This window comes from Protopterus annectens, chromosome 4.part0 (assembly GCF_019279795.1).
Source record: "Protopterus annectens isolate FY-2018-M chromosome 4.part0, PAN1.0, whole genome shotgun sequence".
In the NCBI taxonomy this organism is placed as follows: Eukaryota; Metazoa; Chordata; order Ceratodontiformes; family Protopteridae; genus Protopterus; species Protopterus annectens.
In genome coordinates, this window is record NC_056733.1 from 1744096359 (window position 1) to 1744118306 (window position 21948).

Sequence of the window (21948 nt, forward strand, 5' to 3'; positions counted from 1 at the left end):
ATGGGGTGTTAAGTACACATTTTAGACGACTTAATAAAGTGAAGCAGGATGACATTTATTTTGTTACAGTTTATAATCTGCTAAGTAAGAAAATTTGGAACCTAGTTAAATATTATTGGAATTTTTTAACAAATGATAAGGTTTTGAGAAAATTGCTTCCTGTGAGTCCAAAAATTGCTTATAAAAGAGGACAAAACTTAGGAGATTTTCTTATTAGAGCTTATTATATAAGCCCTGTTGAGAAATTAGATTCTTCATTGGCAGTTTTTCGTACTATACCTTGTCATACTTGCAATGTATGCCCGTATATTAGATTAACTTTTAATAAAATAAATAATAAAATGTTTACACCTAATAAATGTTTTTCCTGTTGTACATCGGGGGTTATTTATGGTCTCAAATGCCCCTGCAATCTTTTTTATATAGGGGAAACTAAAAGGAAATTTAGGATCAGATTGCAGGAGCATATTAGAGACATAAGAAAAGGAACAGCAGCAAGTTCAGTTGCTTTACATTTTTTAGAAATTCATAATAGTAACCCAGATGTACTCCAGACTACTATTTTAGAGGAAATTTTTGTTAAAAAAGGTGACTATAAACTGTTAAAAAATACGTTGCTGTATAAAGAATCTATTTTTATATTAAAATATAATACATTAGTACCTAATGGTTTAAATGTTGAAATTAATTGGAAATATTTATTATAAATGTATTTGTATTTTTGTATTTTCAGCTTGTTAGTATTGGTTCTGTGGAGTGAGTGGAGTCTCTTTAAATATTATGTTAGTTAATAGTTTAATTAATTGATTGGTTTATTGTTCATTTGTATAAAAGGGAATGATTTTGTACCATGAATCATGTGCTCATTGAAGGTTGTGGTGGCCGAGGCGCTAAGACATTTTTATGGAATAAATTTTGCTACGTGGGATCCTGGTTGGTTGTTCTTCTAAACTGATTACCCCCTCCATCATCTATCACCCTCCCAGGTCCCCCAAACAACGAAAAAGTACAGTTTTGTACCTACCATAAATGTAGATGTTCGAGGATCCACATTGCTGCAGTCCTAACTATTGGGGTAGTCCGCTGTCCAGTCGGCCCGAATACCAAAGTATATGGCTGACGTCGGTCAAGGCGCATTAGACTGACGTCAGTGTACTAATGCGCATGACCGACGTCATATCCTCAGTCTTTTCTTGCCCCAGATGTCAGAAGACCCTAAAAAGACAAGGCCAATACCAAAAACTGCAAACATACCTGCACCAAAAATATATACAATATATACAAAAGTACCAGAATATAACCTCACCTACACAACCACCCCTAAACACAGAGGGGAAGGAGGGAGGGTAAATTGGACTGCAGCAATGTGGATCCTCGAACATCTACATTTATGGTAGGTACAAAACTGTACTATGTTCTTCATTCCACATTGCTGCAGTCCTAACTATTGGGTAGAATCCCAAAGCAGAGGTAAGGGAGGCTGGCAAATCATAAGGAAACAGGAGCTGACAACATGCCTTGCAAAATAGCTGTGGCAAAACCAGCCCTAGACTTAGAGTAGAGAGGAAGGTGATAATGCTTAGAGAAAGTATGCACTGAACTCCAAGTAGCTGCCTCCAAAATATCCTTAGTTGCCACCCCTTAGAAATGCTGTTGAAGTGGCAGTAGCCCTAGTGGAATGAGGCCTAATCCCAGCTGGAATCTCCTTGCCATGATGGGAATAACAAAATGCAATGCAAAACCCAATCCACCTAGAAATAGTTTGTTTTGACACAGGCTTGCCCTGAACTCAAAGCAAAAGAAACAAACAACTGCTGAGACTGCCTAAAATCCTTAGTCCTGCTTAAATAATAACGCAATTGCCTGTGTACATCTAAAGTGTGCAAAATCTTTTCCCCTTTATTTTGGGGATCTGCATAAAAGTAGGCAAATGAATAGTTTGGTTTAAAGCCACACTAGAAACCACCTTAGGCATAAAGGATGGATTAGTACGTAATGATACCCTATCCTTATGAAAAATCAAAAAAAGGCTCAACCGCCATAAGGGCCTGCAACTCAGAAACCCTTCTTGCAGAAGTAATGGCCAACAAAAAGCAGTCTTCCATGACAAGTATTTCAATTCAGCAGTAGCCGAGGCTCAAAAGGTTGTAGAGTAAGTTTCTCCAACACAAAATTGAGATCCCAAGCAGGAGTAGGAGCTCTACGTGGGGTCTTAAATTCTTTGCCCTCGAAGAAATTGCTTGAACAAAGGATGCGAAAACAATGGTGGATCACAATCATAGTGAGCTGAAATTGCTGCAGCATGAATCTTAATGGAAGAGAAAGACAAACCTTTGTCCAATAACTCAGTAAGATATTGAAGAGCCACATTCAAATTAGGCTCAGAAATCTCCAAATTGTTTGCTGCACTCCAAAATAAAAATCTCTTCCATTTCTCTCGTACACCTTCCTTGTACTAGGTCTTCTGGCTTCCATAATCACATTTAAAACTTGTTGAGGAAGTTGAGACCTGCTGTGTTTCAAAACAGAATATGCCAGGCTGTTAGATGAAGAGAGTGAAGCTTGACATTGAGCAGGTGACCGTCCCTCTGAGACAACAGGTGTGGAATCACAGGTAAAGGCCATGGAGGCTTCCTTACCAGACTCCTCAGTAATGGGTACCAGTGTTGCAGAGGCCAATCTGGAGCTATTAAAATCATCCTTGGCTTGTCTTGTCTGACCTTTAGGAGCACCTTTGGGAGAAGAGGCAGAGGTGGAAAGGCATACACATGAAGATTTTTCCAACTGAAAGAAAGAGCATCCACTTTCCAAGCTGTGTGATGAAACCTCTTTGTGCAAAACTTTGGCAGCTGGTGGTTTAGTGGAGAAGCGAACAGATCTATGTCTGGAGTTCCCCATGACACTGTCAATTTTTGAAATACATGAAGATCCAGTTTCCACTCGTGGGGATCCATGATTTGTCTGCTTAACACATCTGCTAAGGAGTTCTGTGCTCCTGGCAGAAACCTTGCCTGAAGAGTTAGTTGCAAGCTGAGCGCAGTCTCCCATAAAATCATTGCTTGCCTGCACAACGGGTAAGAATGTGTTCCCGCTTGTTTGTTGATGTACCACATGACAGTTGTGTTGTCTGTTAGAATCAACACCTGCCCTGGAAGAAGTAACTTCTTGAAAGCCATTAATGCAAACTGGACTGCTAACATCTCTTTCATGTTGATATGTAGATGCTGTAGTCTGGCAGGCCACTTGTCTTGTATCCACTTTCCATTTAGATGAGCTCCCAAGCAATGTCTGAGGCATCTGTCGTTAGAATCTGACTCGCCTCTGGCCGGGTCACAGAGAGTCCCTTGTTTAGGTGACATTCCTGAGCCCACCACAAAAATTCCTTTTGAATGCAAGGTATTATTTGAATGACAGTGTCCAAATCCTGGCAGTGCTGTGTCCATACATTTTGAGATACCATTGCAGCTTCCTCATATGCAGTTTGGCATTGGGAAGCACCAGAATACAAGATGCCATGAACCCTAAGGCTTGAAGGACTGTCCTTGCAGTCAGCCCGGACTGAAGAGATAGGTGATGGAAGTAACTGGAAAGATTCTTTTGTTTGTCCGGGGTTAAAAAGGCCATCTGGGCTGCTGTATTCAGTCTCACACCCAGAAAGCACATGTCTTGAGAGGGTACTAGACTGGTCTTTATTTCGTTCACAGAATACCCTAGGCATCTTAGCACTGCTATCACATATTCCAAATGCTGTAAAAGGTCTTCCTTTTCTTGAGCCAGGATCAGGCAGTCGTCCAAGTAAGGATAGATTTGAATTCCTTTTAGTCTGAAGTAAGCTATCACTGGAGCCAGAACCTTTGTGAATACTCTGGGCGCAGTAGATAAGCCAAAGGGCAATGCAGAGAACTGATAATGAAAATTTCCAGCTCGAAAACGCAGATACTTCCTGCAACTTAGTCTGATAGGCACATGAAGGTAAGCTTCCTTGAGATCTAAAGTTACCATCCAGTGATCTTTGCCCAGCAGAGGTAAAAGTTGTTGTAACGTCAACATTTTGAACTTGGGAATGTCCAGATAAGTGTTGAGGATAGATAAATCCAAAATTGGTCTCCACGTGTTCCCCTTCTTTGGTACTAGGAACAGGCGAGAATAAAATCCTAGGCCCCTTTCTAGCACAGGAACTGGCTGAATGGCCCCTATTTGGAGCAACAGAGAAATTTGCTTGTGAGCCTCTTGTCTTTGTAGAGGAGGAATGTCTGGCATGCCTTTGAAAGGAGGCAAGGTATGGAAATAAAACCTGTAACCGTGGTGAATGATATCCAGAACCCATCTGTCTTGGGTAATTAAATCCCAATTGTCTTTGAAAAGAGACAGCCTTCCTCCCAAAGGCGCTGCCAGGCGAGAATGTACTGGCAGCTGAAAAGGCAGGTCATTGGGTCTGTTTACGAAAGGACTGACCCCTACCCTCACCAGAAGTCTGAGCAGGTGAACTCCCTGTTCTAGGCCTAAAAGAACCTTGAGCTCTGCCCCTACCACGTCTAGACCTACCCCTAGACTGGGAATCATAAGCAGGATATGTCCATCCCTTAGCAGGCCAATTTCTACTAAACTTTGGAGGCTGCACCTGCAAAAAATCCTTAACAGTTTGCATAGATTTAGCCTTGTCCTCCATCTTCTTTAAAACTGCTTCCACAGGCGAACCAAACAACACATCAGACTGTAAAGGAGCATCCAAAATCCTTGTCTTAACATGCTCAGCTAAATTCTGATCTCTCAACCAAGTGTGCCTACGAAGAACTGAACCAGTGGCAGCCACCCTGGAGGAGGCCTGCACAGCATCAAAACCACACTGCAAGGAATGCTTTCCCACCTGTTCAGATACATGAACTAAATCCTGCAACTCTTTACACTCAATACCTTCAGCCAGAGCATCCACCTTAGACTTCAATTGTGAAAGGAGATAATTCTGATATTTTAACATGTGAAACTGACAATTCAACGCCCTCATGGCTAAAGTGGAAGAAGTATACACTTTCTTTCCCCATCTATCCAAAGCCCTTGCCCTCTTTATCAGGAGGAACAGGATTTTTAACAACAGAAGCCTTCACACCTTTAGGCCCCTGAGAGACAGTTTCCGGGTCTGCCCTAGGACTCTTAAAAGATACTTATGAGCCTCAGGCACCCTATAGTACCTATCCGGTTTAACTGGGGCAGGAGGCAAAGAATCAGGATTCAGGGAAGCCTCTGCAAAAACATCTTCTACCACATTCAGAACAGGAGGTATAGCTAAAGGCCTATGCTGGGGTAAAAACAAGAATTCCCTAAGCCTCTTCCTGGAATCAGAGAAATCTTGACCTTCCCATTTAAAATGCTCCCTCATGGAATGCAGAGTCTCTGAGAATGAAAAATCCTCAGGAGGCGAAGCTGAAGGAGTAGAATCATCCACATCAGAATCAGAATAAGGAGGATACTCCTGCAAGTCTTCAGTCAAGACTCAGAAGCCTCCGAACATTGCTCAAAACTCTCAAACTCAGGTTCCACCCTAGGCCTCTTATCAGGAGGGGGCATAGAACCTCTAATCATAGTAATCAAATCCTCTGCCATTTTTAGCATATGCTTCTTAGGCAAAGACCCTGAAACACTCGGAGAAACCCCCACTGAAGCTAAACTAGGCCTGCCTCTTAAAGAAGCCTTGGAAACAGAAGGGGAGGCCCTAACCACCTTAGGAAGAGAGGGAAGAACAGCCACCTGCGAAGCCCCTTCAGCCTGGCCTACTTCCTGAGAGGACACATCCTGTAACAGTAAAGTCTCTCCCTGAGACTCCAAAGAAACTCCTGGCAAAACCTCCGGCTCCACTGAGCCTTCTAAAGAACCGACGTCCGGGACTGTCGGTTCCTCCACTCTAGGCTTTGCTGCTTTATCCTTGCGCTTTTGGCGAAGCGGCCGGAGCATCCGACGGCATTTTATAATTACAACGCTTCCCAAAAACTAACCTGGCACAGTCTAACCTTCTCTTAATAGTGCGTTTGTTAAATCTAGCACAAGAGCGGCATCCAACAACGTCGTGCTCAGGCCCTAAACAAGGTATACACAAAGTATGGTAATCCCTATGAGGTATCTGTTTCCCACAAGAAATACAGTTATTCACTTTTTCTGACATCCGGTTAAATACTGAGGCAAGAAAAAACCAAAATATTCCCCAACGGGGTACTTAGCCAACTTTGATTCGGTCTGAAACTCTGACTTCAGAAACTTTCAGAACGCCAACCTGCACTCGCAAAAAGTACAGTTTTGTACCTACCATAAATGTAGATGTTCGAGGATCCACATTGCTGCAGTCCTTACTATTGGGTAGTCCGCTGTCCAGTCGGCCCGAATACCAGAGTATATGGCTGACGTCGGTCAGGGCGCATTAGACTGACGTCAGTACGTCAGGGTACTAATGCGCATGACCGACGTCATATCCTCAGTCTTTTCTTGCCCCAGATGTCAGAAGACCCTAAAAGACAAGGCTCAAAATACCTGCACCAAAATATGTACAATATATACAAAAATATATACAAAAATATCAACATATAACCTCACCTACACAACCACCCCTAAATACAGAGGGACAAGAGGAAGGGTAAATTGGACTGCAGCAATGTGGATCCTCGAACATCTACATTTATGGTAGGTACAAAACTGTACTATGTTCTTCGCTCCACATTGCTGCAGTCCTTACTATTGGGTAGAATCCCAAAGCAGAGGTAAGGGAGGCTGGCAAATCATAAAGAAGTAGGAGCTGACAACATGCCTTGCAAAACAGCTGTGGCAAAACCAGCCCTAGACTTAGAGTAGATAGGAAGGTGATAATGCTTAGAGAAAGTATGCACTGAACTCCAAGTAGCTGCCTCCAAAATATCCTTAGTTGCCACCCCCCTTAGAAATGCTGTTGAAGTGGCAGTAGCCCTAGTGGAATGAGGCCTAATTCCAGCTGGAATCTCCTTGCCATGATGGGAATAACAAAATGCAATGCAAAACCCAATCCACCTAGAAATAGTTTGTTTTGACACAGGCTTGCCCTGCGAACTCAAAGCAAAAGCAACAAACAACTGCTGAGACTGCCTAAAATCCTTAGTCCTACTTAAATAATAACGCAATTGCCTGTGTACATCCAAAGTGTGCAAAATCTTTTCCCCTTTATTTTGGGGGTCTGCATAAAAAGTAGGCAAATGAATAGCTTGGTTTAAAGCCACACTAGAAACCACCTTAGGCATAAAGGAAGGATTAGTACGTAATGATACCCTATCCTTATGGAAAATCAAAAAGGGCTCTACTGCCATAAGGGCCTGCAACTCAGACACCCTTCTTGCAGAAGTAATAGCCAACAGAAAAGCAGTCTTCCATGATAAGTATTTCAATTCAGCAGTAGCCGCAGGCTCAAAAGGTTGTAGAGTAAGTTTTTCCAACACAAAATTGAGATCCCAAGCAGGAGTAGGAGCTCTACGGGGGTCTTATATTCTTTGCCCTCTAAGAAACTGCTTGAACAAAGGATGCAAAACAATGGTGGGTCACAATCATAGTGAGCTGAAATTGCTGCAGCATGAATCTTAATGGAAGAGAAGGACAAACCTTTGTCCAATAACTCAGTAAGATATTGAAGAGCCACACTCAAATTAGGCTCAGAAATCTCCAAATTCTTTGCTGTACTCCAAAATAAAAATCTCTTCCATTTTTCTGCGTACACTTTCCTTGTACTAGGTCTTCTAGCTGCCATAATCACATTTAAAACTTGTTGAGGAAGTTGAGACCTGCTGTGTTTCAACACAGAATATGCCAGGCTGTTAGATGAAGAGAGTGAAGCTTGACATTGAGCAGATGACCGTCCTTCTGAGATAACAGATGAGGAATCAAAGGTAAAGGCCATGGAGGCTTCCTTACCAGACTCCTTAGTAGTGGGTACCAGTGTTGCCGAGGCCAATCTGGAGCTATCAAAATCATCCTTGGCTTGTCTTGTCTGACTTTTAATAGCACCTTTGGAAGAAGAGGCAGAGGTGGAAAGGCATACACATGAAGGTTTTTCCAACTGAAAGACAGAGCATCCACTTTCCAAGCTGTGTGATGAAACCCCTTTGTGCAAAACTTTGGCAGCTGGTGGTTTAGTGGAGAAGCGAACAGATCTATGTCTGGAGTTCCCCATGACACTGTCAATTTCTGAAATACATGAAGATCCAGTTTCCACTCGTGGGGATCCATGATTTGTCTGCTTAACACATCTGCTAAGGAGTTCTGTGCTCCTGGCAGAAACCTTGCCTGAAGAGTTAGTTGCAAGCTTAGCGCAGTCTCCCATAAAATCATTGCTTGCCTGCATAGAGGATAAGAATGTGTTCCCCTTGCTTGTTGATGTACCACATGACAGTTGTGTTGTCTGTTAGAATCAACACCTGCCCTGGAAGAAGTAACTCCTTGAAAGCCATTAATGCAAACTGGACTGCTAACATCTCCTTCATGTTGATATGTAGATGCTGTAGTCTGGCAGGCCACTTGTCTTGTATCCACTTTCCATTTAGATGAGCTCCCCAAGCAATGTCCGAGGCATCTGTCATTAAAATCTGACTCGCCTCTGGCCGGGTCACAGAGAGTCCCTTGTTTAGGTGACATTCCTGAGCCCACCACAAAAATTCTTTTTGAAGGCAAGGTATTATTTGAATGACAGTGTCCAAATCCTGGCAGTGCTGTGTCCATACATTTTGAGATACCATTGTAGCTTCCTCATATGCAGTTTGGCATTGGGAAGCACCAGAATACAAGATGCCATGAACCCTAATGCTTGAAGGACTGTCCTTGCAGTCAGCACGGACTGATGAGATAGTTGATGGAAGTAAAGTGATAGACTCTTTTGTTTGTCCGGGGTTAAAAAGGCCATCTGGGCTGCTGTATTCAGTCTCACACCCAGAAAGCACATGTCTTGAGAGGGTACTAGACTGGACTTTATTTCGTTCACAGAATACCCTAGGCATCTTAGCACTGCTATAACATATTCCAGATGCTGTAGAAGGTCTTCCTTTTCTTGAGCCAGAATCAGGCAGTCGTCCAAGTAAGGATAGATTTGAATTCCTTTTAGCCTGAAGTAAGCTATCACTGGAGCCAGAACCTTTGTGAATACTCTGGGCAGTAGATAAGCCAAAGGGCAATGCAGAGAACTGATAATGAGAATTTCCAGCTCGAAAACGCAGATACTTCCTGCAACTTAGTCTTATAGGCACATGAAGGTAAGCTTCCTTGAGATCTAAAGTTACCATCCAGTGATCTTTGCCCAGCAGAGGTAAAAGCTGTTGTAACGTCAACATTTTGAACTTGGGAATGTCCAGATAAGTGTTGAGGATAGATAAATCCAAAATTGGTCTCCACGTGTTCCCCTTCTTTGGTACTAGGAACAGGCGAGAATAAAATCCTAGGCCCCTTTCTGATACAGGGACTGGCTGAATGGCCCCTATTTGGAGTAACAGAGAAATTTGCTTGTGAGCCTCTTTTCGTTGTGGAGGAGGAACATCTGGCATGCCTTTGAAAGGGGGCAATGTATGGAAATAAAACCTGTAACCGTGGTGAATGATATCCAACACCCATCTGTCTTGAGTAATTAAATCCCAATTTTCTTTGAAAAGAGACAGTCTTCCTCCCAAAGGAGCTGCCAGACGAGAATCTACTGGCAGCTGAAAAGGCAGGTCATTGGGTCTGTTTACGAAAGGACTGACCCCTGCCCTCACCAGAAGTCTGAGCAGGTGAACTCCTGTTCTAGGCCTAAAAGAACCTTGAGCTCTGCCCCTACCACGTCTAGACCTACCCCTAGACTGGGAATCATAAGCAGGATATGTCCATCCCTTAGTAGGCCAATTTCTACTAAACTTCGGTGGCTGCACCTGCAAAAAATCTTTAACAGTTTGCATAGACTTAGCTTTGTCCTCCATTTTCTTTAAAACTGCTTCCACAGGCGAACCAAACAACACATCCGACTGTAAAGGAGCATCCAAAATCCTTGTCTTAACATGCTCAGCTAAATTCTGATCCCTCAACCAGGCATGCCTGCGAAGAACAGAACTAGTGGCAGCCACCCTCGAGGAGGCCTGTACAGCATCAAAACCACATTGCAAAGAATGCTTACCCACTTGTTCAGATACATGAACTAAATCCAGCAACTCTTTACACTCAATACCTTCCGCCAAAGCATCCACCTTAGATTTCAGTTGTGAAAGGAGATAATTTTGATATTTAAGCATGTGAAACTGACAATTCAACGCCCTCATGGCTAAAGTGGAAGAAGTATACACTTTCTTTCCCCATCTATCCAAAGCCCTTGCCTCTTTATCAGTGGGAACAGGGTTTTTAACCACAGAGGCCTTAACACCTTTAGGTCCCTGAGAAACAGTTTCGGGTCTGCCCTAGGACTCTTAAAAGATACTTATGAGCTTCAGGCACCCTATAGTACCTATCAGGTTTAACAGGAGCAGGAGGCAAAGAATCAGGGTTCAGGGAAGCCTCTGCAAAACATCTTCCACCACATTCAACACAGGAGGTATAGCTAAGGGCCTATGCTGGGGCAAAACAAGAATTCCCTAAGCCTTTTCCTGGAATCAGAGTAATCCTGGCCTTCCCATTTAAAGTGCTCCCTCATGGAATGCAGAGTCTCTGAAAATGAGAAATCCTCAGGAGGAGAAGCTGTAGGAGTGGAATCATCCACATCAGAATCAGAATAAGGAGGATACTCCTGCAAATCTTCCGCAGAAGACTCAGAAGCCTCTGAACACTGTTCAAAACTATCAAACTCCGGTTCCACCCTAGGCCTCTTATCAGGAGGGGGCATAGTACCTCTAATCATAGTAATCAAATCTTATGCCATTTTAAGCTTATGTTTCTTAGGTACAGAACCCGAAATGCTAGGAGAAGCCCTCACTGAAGCTGAACTTGGCCTACCTCTCAAAGAAGTTTTGGCAACAGAAGGAGAGGCTCTAACTACCTTGGGAAGAGAGGGAAGAACAGTTACCTGAGAAGCCCCTCAGCCTGGCCTACCTCCTGAGAAGGCACATCCTGTTACAGTAAAGTCTCTGCCTGAGACTCCATAGAAACTCCTGGCAAAACCTCTGGCTCCACTGAGCCTTCTAAAGAACCGACGTCCGGGACTGCCGGTTCATCAACCCTAGGCTTCGCTGTTTTGTCCTTGCGCTTCTTGACGAAGCGGGCCGGAGCATCCGACGGCATTTTATAATTGCAACGCTTCCCAAACACTAACCTGGCACAGTCTAACCTCCTCTTAATAGTGCGTTTGTTAAACCTAGCACAAGAGCGGCATCCAACAACGCCGTGCTCAGGCCCTAAACAAGGTATACACAAGGTATGGTAATCCCTATGAGGTATCTGTTTCCCACAAGAAATACAGTTATTCACTTTTTCTGACATCCGGTTAAATACTGAGGCAAGAAAAACCAAAATGTTCCCCAACTGGGTACTTAGCCAACTCTGATTCGGTCTGAAACTCCGGTTTCGGAAATATTTCAGAACGCCAACCTGCACTCGCAAAACTGCTTCTGCATCGGACCATGCGGCAAAAGACTGAGGATATGACCAGGGTCATGCGCATTAGTACCCTGACGTACTGACGTCAGTCTAATGCACCCTGACCGACGTCAGCCATATACTCTGGTATTCGGGCCGACTGGACAGCGGACTACCCAATAGTAAGGACTGCAGCAATGTGGAACGAAGAACATCTGCTTCTGCATCGGACCATGCGGCAAAAAAGACTGAGGATATGACGTCGGTCATGCGCATTAGTACCCTGACGTACTGACGTCAGTCTAATGCGCCTTGACCGACGTCAGCCATATACTTTGGTATTCGGGCCAACTGGACAGCGGACTACCCCAATAGTTAGGACTGCAGCAATGTGGAATGAAGAACATGCTCTTCTCACTCAAACCAATCCCATCTAGTCTCACCTGTAAACACCTGCCAAAACTCAAACCCACTACCCTTGTAGCAGACAAACTCCCAGCAGAATACCTCCAGATCACTGCTGAAGCCATTGCATATCCTGTTTCCATATTAACAGATCTACAACAGAGCACATGGCACCTTCCCTCTGGAAACTCTTGCACATAAATCCCATACACAAAGGTGGCCCCTCAACTGAATTATCCAACTACCGTCCAACAGCCATACTATCGCCACTGCCTAAAGCATTGCAAAATGTATTCAATCAACTACTAAACTACCTCCTTGCCAAAACACAACACAGTTTCTGCCCAGGCCACAGCACTACCTCCCCCTTCATTACTTTTACCAACACTGTTAATCAACAAAGGAACCTAGGTAACCTGGTCTCTATTGTCTTCCTGGACCTGTCAAAGCATTTGACACAGTCTCTCACACCAAGCTCCTACCCATCCTCTCTGAACTCAGCGTAAGCCATTCCACCCTGCACTGGTTCAAAGACCATTTCTCCAACCACCAGTGGGCCATCAAATGGATGGACTCCCTATCTCCCCTCCATCCAGTTACACTAGGTGTACGTCACGGATCAATAATTGGCCCCCTGCTCTTCACTATTTTCACAAACATCCTACACTCGGCCACAAATCAAGCAAATCTTGTGCAACACACTAATGACTCCACACTAATCTGTTCGGCTCCCTCTCTACAAATTTATGACAAAACCCAGGAATCCTTCACCGCCATTGAAACCTGGCTCCCTCTCTCCAAATTCAAGACAAAATCCAGGAATCCTTCACCTCCATTGAAACCTGGCTGTCAAACTCTCAACTTATTCCAAATCCTAAAAAAAAAAATAAATAAATAAATAACTCATGCTCTTCTGTCCCTCCAAAGCTACTCATCCTCACCCCTCCTTTTAAATTATCCTCAGCAGACAATACCCTCATCACCCCAGTACCACATACCAGACTACTAGGAATAATCATTGACCAAAATCTGAAATTCGATATACATATAGCCCAAACCATAACTAAAGTCCACAAAAAACTAGGTACCATTTATAGATGCAAAACCTACCTGACCACTGACAGTAAAGCCACCATAGACAGATCTCATCTACTCTCCACCTTACTATACTTACCCCCTGTCCTAACCAACCTAAACAAAGGCAACAAACAAATTAACCACTTGCTATAACAAAATAGCAAAATTTACTACCAACTCCTCCTATCGATCCCATCACTGTCAAGCCCTTAAGCAATTAGGCTGGTTAAAATTACCAACTTATTAAACTTTAACTTACCATGGTGCACCAAATCATTTGTCACCCCAATAAAACACCAGCTCTAACAGGTCTACTGAGTCTGTACAACAACCGCCAACTAAAATCCACAAACAAAGCGCTTGTAGAAATCTCCAAAAGCAAATATACATCAGGTGACTACTTTCACTCAAGTGCAGTTGTGAAAATTTGGAACCCCCCCCCCTTGAAATCAGAATTAAAGATAACAAATCTAACTTCAAAAATCAACTGAAGTCCTACCTAACCAGTTCCTGGACATGCAACTGTCAAGACCCAGACTAACCAACTCAATAGATACCTAACTCCTTTTTCATATTTAGTCATAAATGGCGTATTTCATTGTAAAGTACTACTGTTGCACCAGGCATGACACTTCAGTGTGCACCACTAGCTCATATTTACCACCTGTACCTAACTTTGTGGGTATTACTTTAATTTATTTTGTAATGACTATGTTGAATATATTTGTATTGAATGTTTTGATTATTATTTGTATCATGATTATGTTGAACATCATTGTATTAAATGTCTTGAATATTTTTTTTGCATTATAATGTACTATGTGGAGCTTTTCTCCCCGGGCCTCCACTGAAATCAGGCAATTTCTGCCCAGTCGGACGTTCACGGTAAACAAATGTAAAATAAAATAAATAAAATAAACAATATTTAAACACTAAAATTACATCTATGCTTCTGAAATATCTTTCATTGAGAAAGGTAGGTTATCCTTGTAATGGAAGGGGAATCTGCCGAGATTTAATTCTGGGATAGGTTGATATTTTGTCAGCTCCTAATTCCTTCTTCATTATAATGCTTTCTGCATTGAATAAGATCCTCTCCCCCTCCCAGAGAGTCAGAAAATGTCAAGGGAACAAGATATAGTACTTTACCCTCACCATTAAGAAGCAAACTGAGAGAAAGGTGCTTTTTATAGGGAAGATGAATAAATACAAAGATTCCTGCACATTATCAAGAATTTATTTTCTGCAGAAAAGAAAATGATAGCAAACAATACAGATTAGTAAAGTTATTTAAGATAAGTAACATAAGGTAAGTAGTGAGACATGCCTACAAGCGCTATTTAATACTGCTGAAGAGCATATTTAAACAGATGACTGTAGTTGCCCTAATATAGCTATCTTAACTTCTCGATTTTCCTCTGATCTCACTGGTAATGTCTTCACTACTCCCGACTCCCCCTTTCAGTAAGTTGGAACCCAGCTGGAAACTTTCACTGGCAGTCCTTCACCTACGTTTCTCAGCACAGATCTATGATTTATAACTATCCGATGACCTATACCACCCCTCATTTAAATAAAAGCAGTGCAAGACTGTGGATACACTACTAACCTATGACCACTAACAAGGATACAAGAAAAGATCATATGTTCGTAATGGGACCAATAAGTTGGAAATTACAGTCTCCTGCTTTTGGCCCAACACAAATTTAAAAACTTTTATAGGGAATGTACTCTAACTTGGAATTGGTTTTCATGGACTTAAAAGGGTGCTCGAGTCAGATATTCCATGCAGCTATCTAGGCATAAAAGCCGTGACTGTGGCAAATAGACGGTTAAATGTTTCAAATTTTATTGAAGGGAAAATGACAAGCTTGAAGTTTGTCTGCAATACCTTCAAATGTAGATAATGCTTTCAACATTCATGCTGCTGTGGAGGAAAAAAAAAAACAGATTGCATATGTCCTTGCTATGATGAATCTCCCTGAATCTCAATAGCCTAAGAATGAGTTACCCAAACAAAGCCATTCTCAAACTATTAGCACATGCTAGTGTATGTAAAGGTATCCACTTGTGCCCAACCCACCACAATAGAAACTACTGCAACTCTTGGGAGGACCAAAGTACCCCAGCCACTCGATGTGGCCTGAATACAGGCATTCACTAGCCAATTACCTGTTCCTTAGTGTAGTCTTTCACTTGTGGCTACTATGCACAAAATGAACTCCGAGGCAATTGCTGATTCAGACTGAAGGTTTGCTATCAGTATCATAAAGACCGTTATCTCTATTAACTTCCCCAAATACATTAAGAATTATTTGAGCTTGAGTGTGCAAAACTGGACTGATTGGAGAAAAAAATAACTATAGGAATACCCTATTAAAAAGTCTAAGAATATAAACAAACCTTAACTGGCAGAATGAAGACAAACACCACAGACCTGGCAACACAATTCTGCTAACACCACGTTCAAGCTGGCTATATACCCTCAATCTAAAGTTGAATGCAAACTATATAACAATAAGCAGAGCACTGCATCACACCACTTCTAACACAATAGTCGTTAACTGTTTATACTACTTCTGTGTCTGTAACGCTTCCTTTTTCTTTTCTACTCCGCCACCACATAAGCCCATCTCATCAGCACAGTACAATGCTCTGTGGGAGGTCTGCTTATGGCAGAGGAGACTTACATTTTGGCAATTTCATCTTGGTTGAGGTTAGAGAACAGAAAATTATGTTACTTAATTAGAGGTAGCAGACTGTTGCCTTAATGCCTAAGAATCCCATGAAGAGTACCACTGTTGATCACAGAGCAGCACTAATAATGTACCTACATTATCAAAAGAAAGTGTGGCATATATAAATAGAAATGTGGTTCAGTGCTGCACAGTAATGCCCGCTGCAGATTCAAAGATGCATACAGGTTACATGGCAGAGACAGATCACACAGCATAATCATCTTGCCAATACCTACCCTCATAGGACATCGCCTGCCTTCAAAGAGAGCAAAAAAAGTCAGGCTTGAAGTGAATTTATAAGCGTTCATCCAATCATCATGGTATCACTCTGGTTTATATGTAACAGAAGATTACTGTACAAATTCAGGGCAGCATTCAATAATAAACCTATCTCCGCAGTCTGTCTCGTTTGTGATGGAGATTCAAAGTTTTTAGTATGCGTGCAGGGGAGCCATATTTTTGTGGAGGTATGTGAGATCTTGGAGGGATTGGTCCTTAATACACACCTTACAAAACAAATGGCTGCACAATCACTTGGTGTAGAAGTTTCAATTCACAAACAAGGCACACTGGAGGGAAATATTTTACAATGTGCAAAACTTAACATCCACTAAATTCCTTCAACAAGGAACAAGTTTACCATTATTTCAGTGTGTGCAATGTACAGCTCTGCACGTGCCCATTATACATCTAGGGTAACATTATGAAAAACTATAGACATCATGGCAGCATTGCTCTGAGAAGCTTTGCCATGAAGCTGTACCTTGCACATGTAGGCAACACATCTAAGAAAAGTACACAAAAGCATGCTATTAGTGTGCAATAAGCTCCATCTAAGCTGCCCTTTCTCTCCTCAATTTCTTCATCCATCCCAAGTCCAAAGGGATTCATCAGATGAGTTCCTATCACAGCCTACTATAGCAACATATTCCATTCAGCTATGACTATAGCTCTGAACTTCTTAGCACAAAAAATCTGGACAAAGCCAAAACTAATTGGGGGAAAGCCTCAAAAATATTTAAATATTGCTCAAACTTAGAAAGTTGTTTTACCATGCATTTTCTGAAGGATATGAAGTCAAACTCAAATGACTGTCACATTTAGTGATTTCATTCCTTGCTGATTTGCTACAAAAATCCAAAAAAATCACACATTTTGAGGAAAAGACCAAATATGAGGCAACAATCTATACATTCTTTGAATATCTGTACAGTTGAGAGATATGGCTATGACCCTCTCTCTGAAGTAAAACTTCTGAGGTCCATGCTGCAGACCATTCCCTTAACTTGTGCTTTAGATGGAAGTTGAAGGGGCATTAATAAGAAAATTCTAGGAATGTTCCAACATAAATCACCAAGACTCCAGGGTATGCATTTTTGTTTTACTATTTTTGGGAGAAACATTAGAAACTAGAAGAGTATTTTATTGTTCTATATCACAATTAGAACCCTTTTGGTAATGGTATTTTTATACTAGAAATATGTACATGTGTCTACACATTTTACCATGCCCACAAATACCTCTGAGTGGCTGAATTTCAACACAGTAGGTACTATCCCCTCATTTGGCCATGTCTGCATTCTTAAAGCTTAATAAAATAACTAAGCCTAGCATGTTCTAGAGCATCATTTTTGTTACACCACCATAGCAAACTACAAACAAGATTTCAACTACAGAAATCCTTCCATTTCTTCAGTTTACTACGGTCACAGAAAACAAAAGCAAAGCAACTTACCTGAACATAGTAGGTCCCTTTGGACTGTGCATACATCATTAAGAAACAATAATCAAGATTCTGTTTCGTTCTCCATCTGTAACGCAGAATAGGACACCCAATTAACTTGTTTTACTCCCTCAAGGCATAACAAGACTGATAATAGACACTTCTTATAATTGCAGATGTGATTTTGTATGTTGCAGTTTAGCACAATAAAAATAATCATGTGACCCTATTATATTGTGCATATCAAACAATGGTATTCACATGAAATTTTACACAATTTACACAGCACTGCTGTAAAAGAATGATCTGACTATAGATAATGCAAATGTATTGCTAACACAAAAGTTTTCTCAGCAAAATAATGCAACTATGAGTCTGTTGTGAAATTTTAGAAACATAGCTATCTTTCAAGCTGGCCTGATTGCAATACATACCACTAGGATTATTCCTTCTTGTTCTTGACGATATAAAATGTGCTCCAATTTAGCAAGCCTGTTGGGAGCAAGTTACTTTATGAAACAGAAGTGCCCATGTTTGGACAGTTTCTAAATCCTGTGGAATTGCAGTACATTCTTAGCCAGGTCTTTGCTGTGCAAATTGCTCTTTAAATTCTGAATAACAAGACACATCTTCATTCCATGATAGCCTCACTTAAATGTACAAATAAATAAATACATAAATAAAAACAAAAACAAATAAGTACAAGAAAATCATTTCAGAGTGCAACTAAAAACAGGATCATTCCCCGGGATTCAGTAACGCCTACATCAAGTGTACACTGTTCTGAGTGAACAGACAACACAGACATAACTCACACCTTCTTCCTCTTAATATTAGCTTTCCTACCGATATTCTTGCAGCTTTAAATATTGACAAAGATTCATAGAAGTTGCCACAAAGTGTAGACTACATGTACCCTTAGTATAATCTTTCTGATTTCCTAGAAAGCACAAAAAATGTGGTAAGAATGTTCTTGAATACATATCATGTACACTTTGTGTAGGCTTTATTGAATCTGGCCCACTATTTTTTTTTCATTTAAGTCACTCATAAGTATATGCGCACTAATGTTTGTCTAAAGGAATAACCACTTGAAATGTTGGGACCCGCTAGAACGAGTCCCAAAACACACAGAGTGAATGTTTGAAAGAATGGCCATTTTCCAGAGTATTCCTTTTTTTCCTAGGTATGGCAGTCTCAGAGTTGCTATACATAACTTCGGGATGTGTGGGGAGGCTTGCTCCACTGCAAAAAAGTTTAAAGGAGAAAGGATGTTCCAGATTCAGTCTTCTCCTTAATTTGTGATCCTTTTTTCATTAGGTTGGCACTTGGCATTTCGACTGCAGACATTTCAATAGGGAGCCGTCTAAATGTGCAAGCATATATCCCAAGTATTTATTTACATTTTTTGATTGGGTTAGCCATACTTGTCAGAACATTTTCAGCAGGGAATGGAGGAGAAAAAATCCAGAAATTAAATAAGTCTGCAATCATCAAACTGTAACAAAATAAATTTGCATTAATAATACAGAAACAAGAATGTGTATATTCAGAGAGAGAGAGACAGACAGAGAGAGCCTAGTATGCACCTATGAACCTAACAACCACTAGGGCCTTTTATAAGCCTAGCCGTGCAACCCAAATGTGACCCACAGATTTGATTTACATAGGGGGTTATTTAGCGACTGCTTCTGTCCGTCAGAGACATAGGCACCAGACAAGGGGTGAATTTTCGATTACACATTCAGTGGTCCAAGTTGTGCTTAAATAGGGAGAGGAAAGAACTCTGCTTTGAATTGATGGCGAGACGTTTCAGAGAATGAGAATTCTCTGAGAAACATGTCTGTTTCTCTGAGAATTCTTATTTATATCGCAAGCAAAATTTAGGTCTTTGAATCTAGTAGTTCTGACATGGTTAGTTTTGTGGATGTGCAAAAGGTATGGGTCTAAGTAAATTGGTTGACTATACCATTTGTGCGAGACACAATTCATCTAAACATTTTGCTCTAAAACACAAACTGTGAAAATATTTGGTCTAAACACATTTAATCAACAGATGGAAGTACTATTATCATCATGAAAAATGCTGTATGGAACATAGTGTATGCCAGTGAAATGCTCTTCGTGTTTTGGGACTCGCTTTTTTGAGTCCTGACATGTGAAATGGTTTCCCATTTAGACACACATTAGTATACACATATTCATGTGCAACGTAAATGAAAAAAAAAAAGAAACCGTGATCCTGTTTTAGTTGCACTCTGGAAAGTTTTAGTTGCACTCTGGAAAGTTTTTGTTTTTAATTTTTATTTATATGTTTAAGTGAGGCGATGTAGCCTAGAGACATCTCAGTCCAACACAGAACGCAGATCATCGCTTTTCATTGTAAACCACTATCGGTGCAATGCGTAAATGAGTGCTGGCAGTGATTTCCTACTTTTGAGAGATTTCTGTCATCTTAGAATTGGGGTGACCATGGAGGTGGTGGATATAATTTTGGGGGGTACAGGGGCCTTGCCCCCACACTAGTCAATTGCCAAATATTGCTGAAAAACTAGCTGCCCCCCTCTGGGACCCACAGTAAATCCCATTTCACTGACTCATTGTTTTGCAATTGGTTTTGTGTTTAAGATTTGTGGTGTTCGAGATTTACTTCTATACAGATAGAGACAGAAAGGTGGATAGATACGTTCTGAGCGTGAAAGTAAGTAACAGGTCATTAACTTGCCACAAGCTTTAGCACTGGTCAACACTTATCTCATCAACAGACAAAATACTGAGAGTCAAATATTTGCACCCCCCCACAGGCCCTTTGCAGAGCATGTTCTGGTGTTTCATTAGGGTGTGTCTTGATGGAACTGGTTGAGTACTGTTTCTTGATAGCCAGGATGTAGGACTCTATACAGAGAGAGAGATCATGGAATACTGTATAGTGGTATACAAACAGACAAATTCAGCCCACACACACCCACACATTGGAGACATACAAGAAATACATATTGACAAGCAAGTATAATTTGGTTTGATGACACAAGACAGATTACATGTGCAGTACATAAAACAGATAGTTATGCAGTATGACAATATTAAATTTGTGAAACAAAAGTGTTATTCAGTTCAATGACATTCAGATCCTACTTTGTATGCTGCTTCATGACTCAAGGGTACAGGGTTTGGGTTCCTCCCACCTCCGTTTACCAACTGCATGACTCTGACCAAGTCCCTTGGCTGGGCAGTACTCTTGGGTCATCCCTGAAAAAGGACACTTGTATTCTGTGGACTTACCTGCTTAATAAATGTATAAAAATAAAATAAAATTGTACCACTGGACGCCTTTAAGCACTTTTATGCACTGGAAGATCATTTGTGTGGGTAAAATAAAGAAAAGTTCAACAGACGTACTGTTCAGACATATGGAAGACATTATGCAAAAGTATTTCCAGGAAGTGATACTTAGCAGTGACATTCTACTGAAAGGAGTAATTCTTTAACATGTTTTATACATCTTGTACAACTAAGACAGGAGCTGTTTTACAGCAACAAACTGTGCTCACTAGATATCGGAAGATTAATAAATTCAACAGAAAACCTTCAGAAATTACCAATTACCTGTGCTGGACTCAGGGAAAGCAGGTAGTTTGGTATGTATACTACACACATTTAACACCAGATTGCTGTCTTGGGTCCCTGTTCCCTAGGTTCTTTTATATTCCATTACTTTTTCTTTTTGAAAAAAGGTTGCAGTGCACACAAACAAGGACAGTAAACATGGCATTTCTATCAGTGTGCAGACCAGCAGCTTTCTACTCTCATTGAATTGTGCATGGATCACCCCCATGCAAGAGACAGATGTTTGTAGCCTAACACTCTGTCCAAGAGCAGTGTGACAAACAAAATCCATAAAGAAGATCAGGGAATTAGACAGCAAATCTTTTCATCTGGTTCAAAATGACAAATGACTTGAGTTTTTTTTTCATTTTTTTTTTCTAAAATTGAACCTTTAATCACAAAGACTGTCAAGATAATAGAAGCCTCCTGAGAGCAGTCTGTCCACTATCGATCTCAATGTACTTTGCAGGAAAAGTTCCAGCGACAGCTTGTCTCCATGCGGAAGTAAGCGAGTGGCATTTATTGCCAGATAAATCTCGGTCAGAATAGATCTGTATTCAATAGGGCTTTGACTCTGTGTGTGTGTGTGTGTGTGTGTGTGTGTGTGTGTGTGTGTGTGTGTGTGTGTGTCTGTGTGTGTGTGTGTTGTGTCTGTCTTTGTGGATTATGTGCATTATATTATTTTTCAGTACATCTGAATAGCAAAAAAAGCCATGAGAATAGTTAGAATAATATGAAATCATGCCAAAACCAGCAATTCTTAATGTTTTACTCAACTGCATTGAATACAACTTATTGTCACTTTTGTTTAAGCAGTCAGCATTTCTCAATCTGTCTAAATTTATTTACTAAGCAATGAGAAACTTTGTC

At 41.1% G+C, this 21948-nt stretch overlaps 1 protein-coding gene across 4 annotated transcripts in view; it reads right to left on the bottom strand.

Annotated features, from left to right (window-relative positions):
• Positions 1–21948, bottom strand: part of MGAT4B (alpha-1,3-mannosyl-glycoprotein 4-beta-N-acetylglucosaminyltransferase B) — a 1742611-nt gene that overhangs the window by 351296 nt on the left and 1369367 nt on the right. For all 4 annotated transcript variants that reach the window (XM_044069458.1, XM_044069462.1, XM_044069459.1 and 1 more), the window contains exon 7: positions 17485–17560. In XM_044069458.1, the coding sequence (XP_043925393.1) occupies positions 17485–17560 (76 nt within the window). The remainder of the gene's footprint in view (positions 1–17484; positions 17561–21948) is intronic.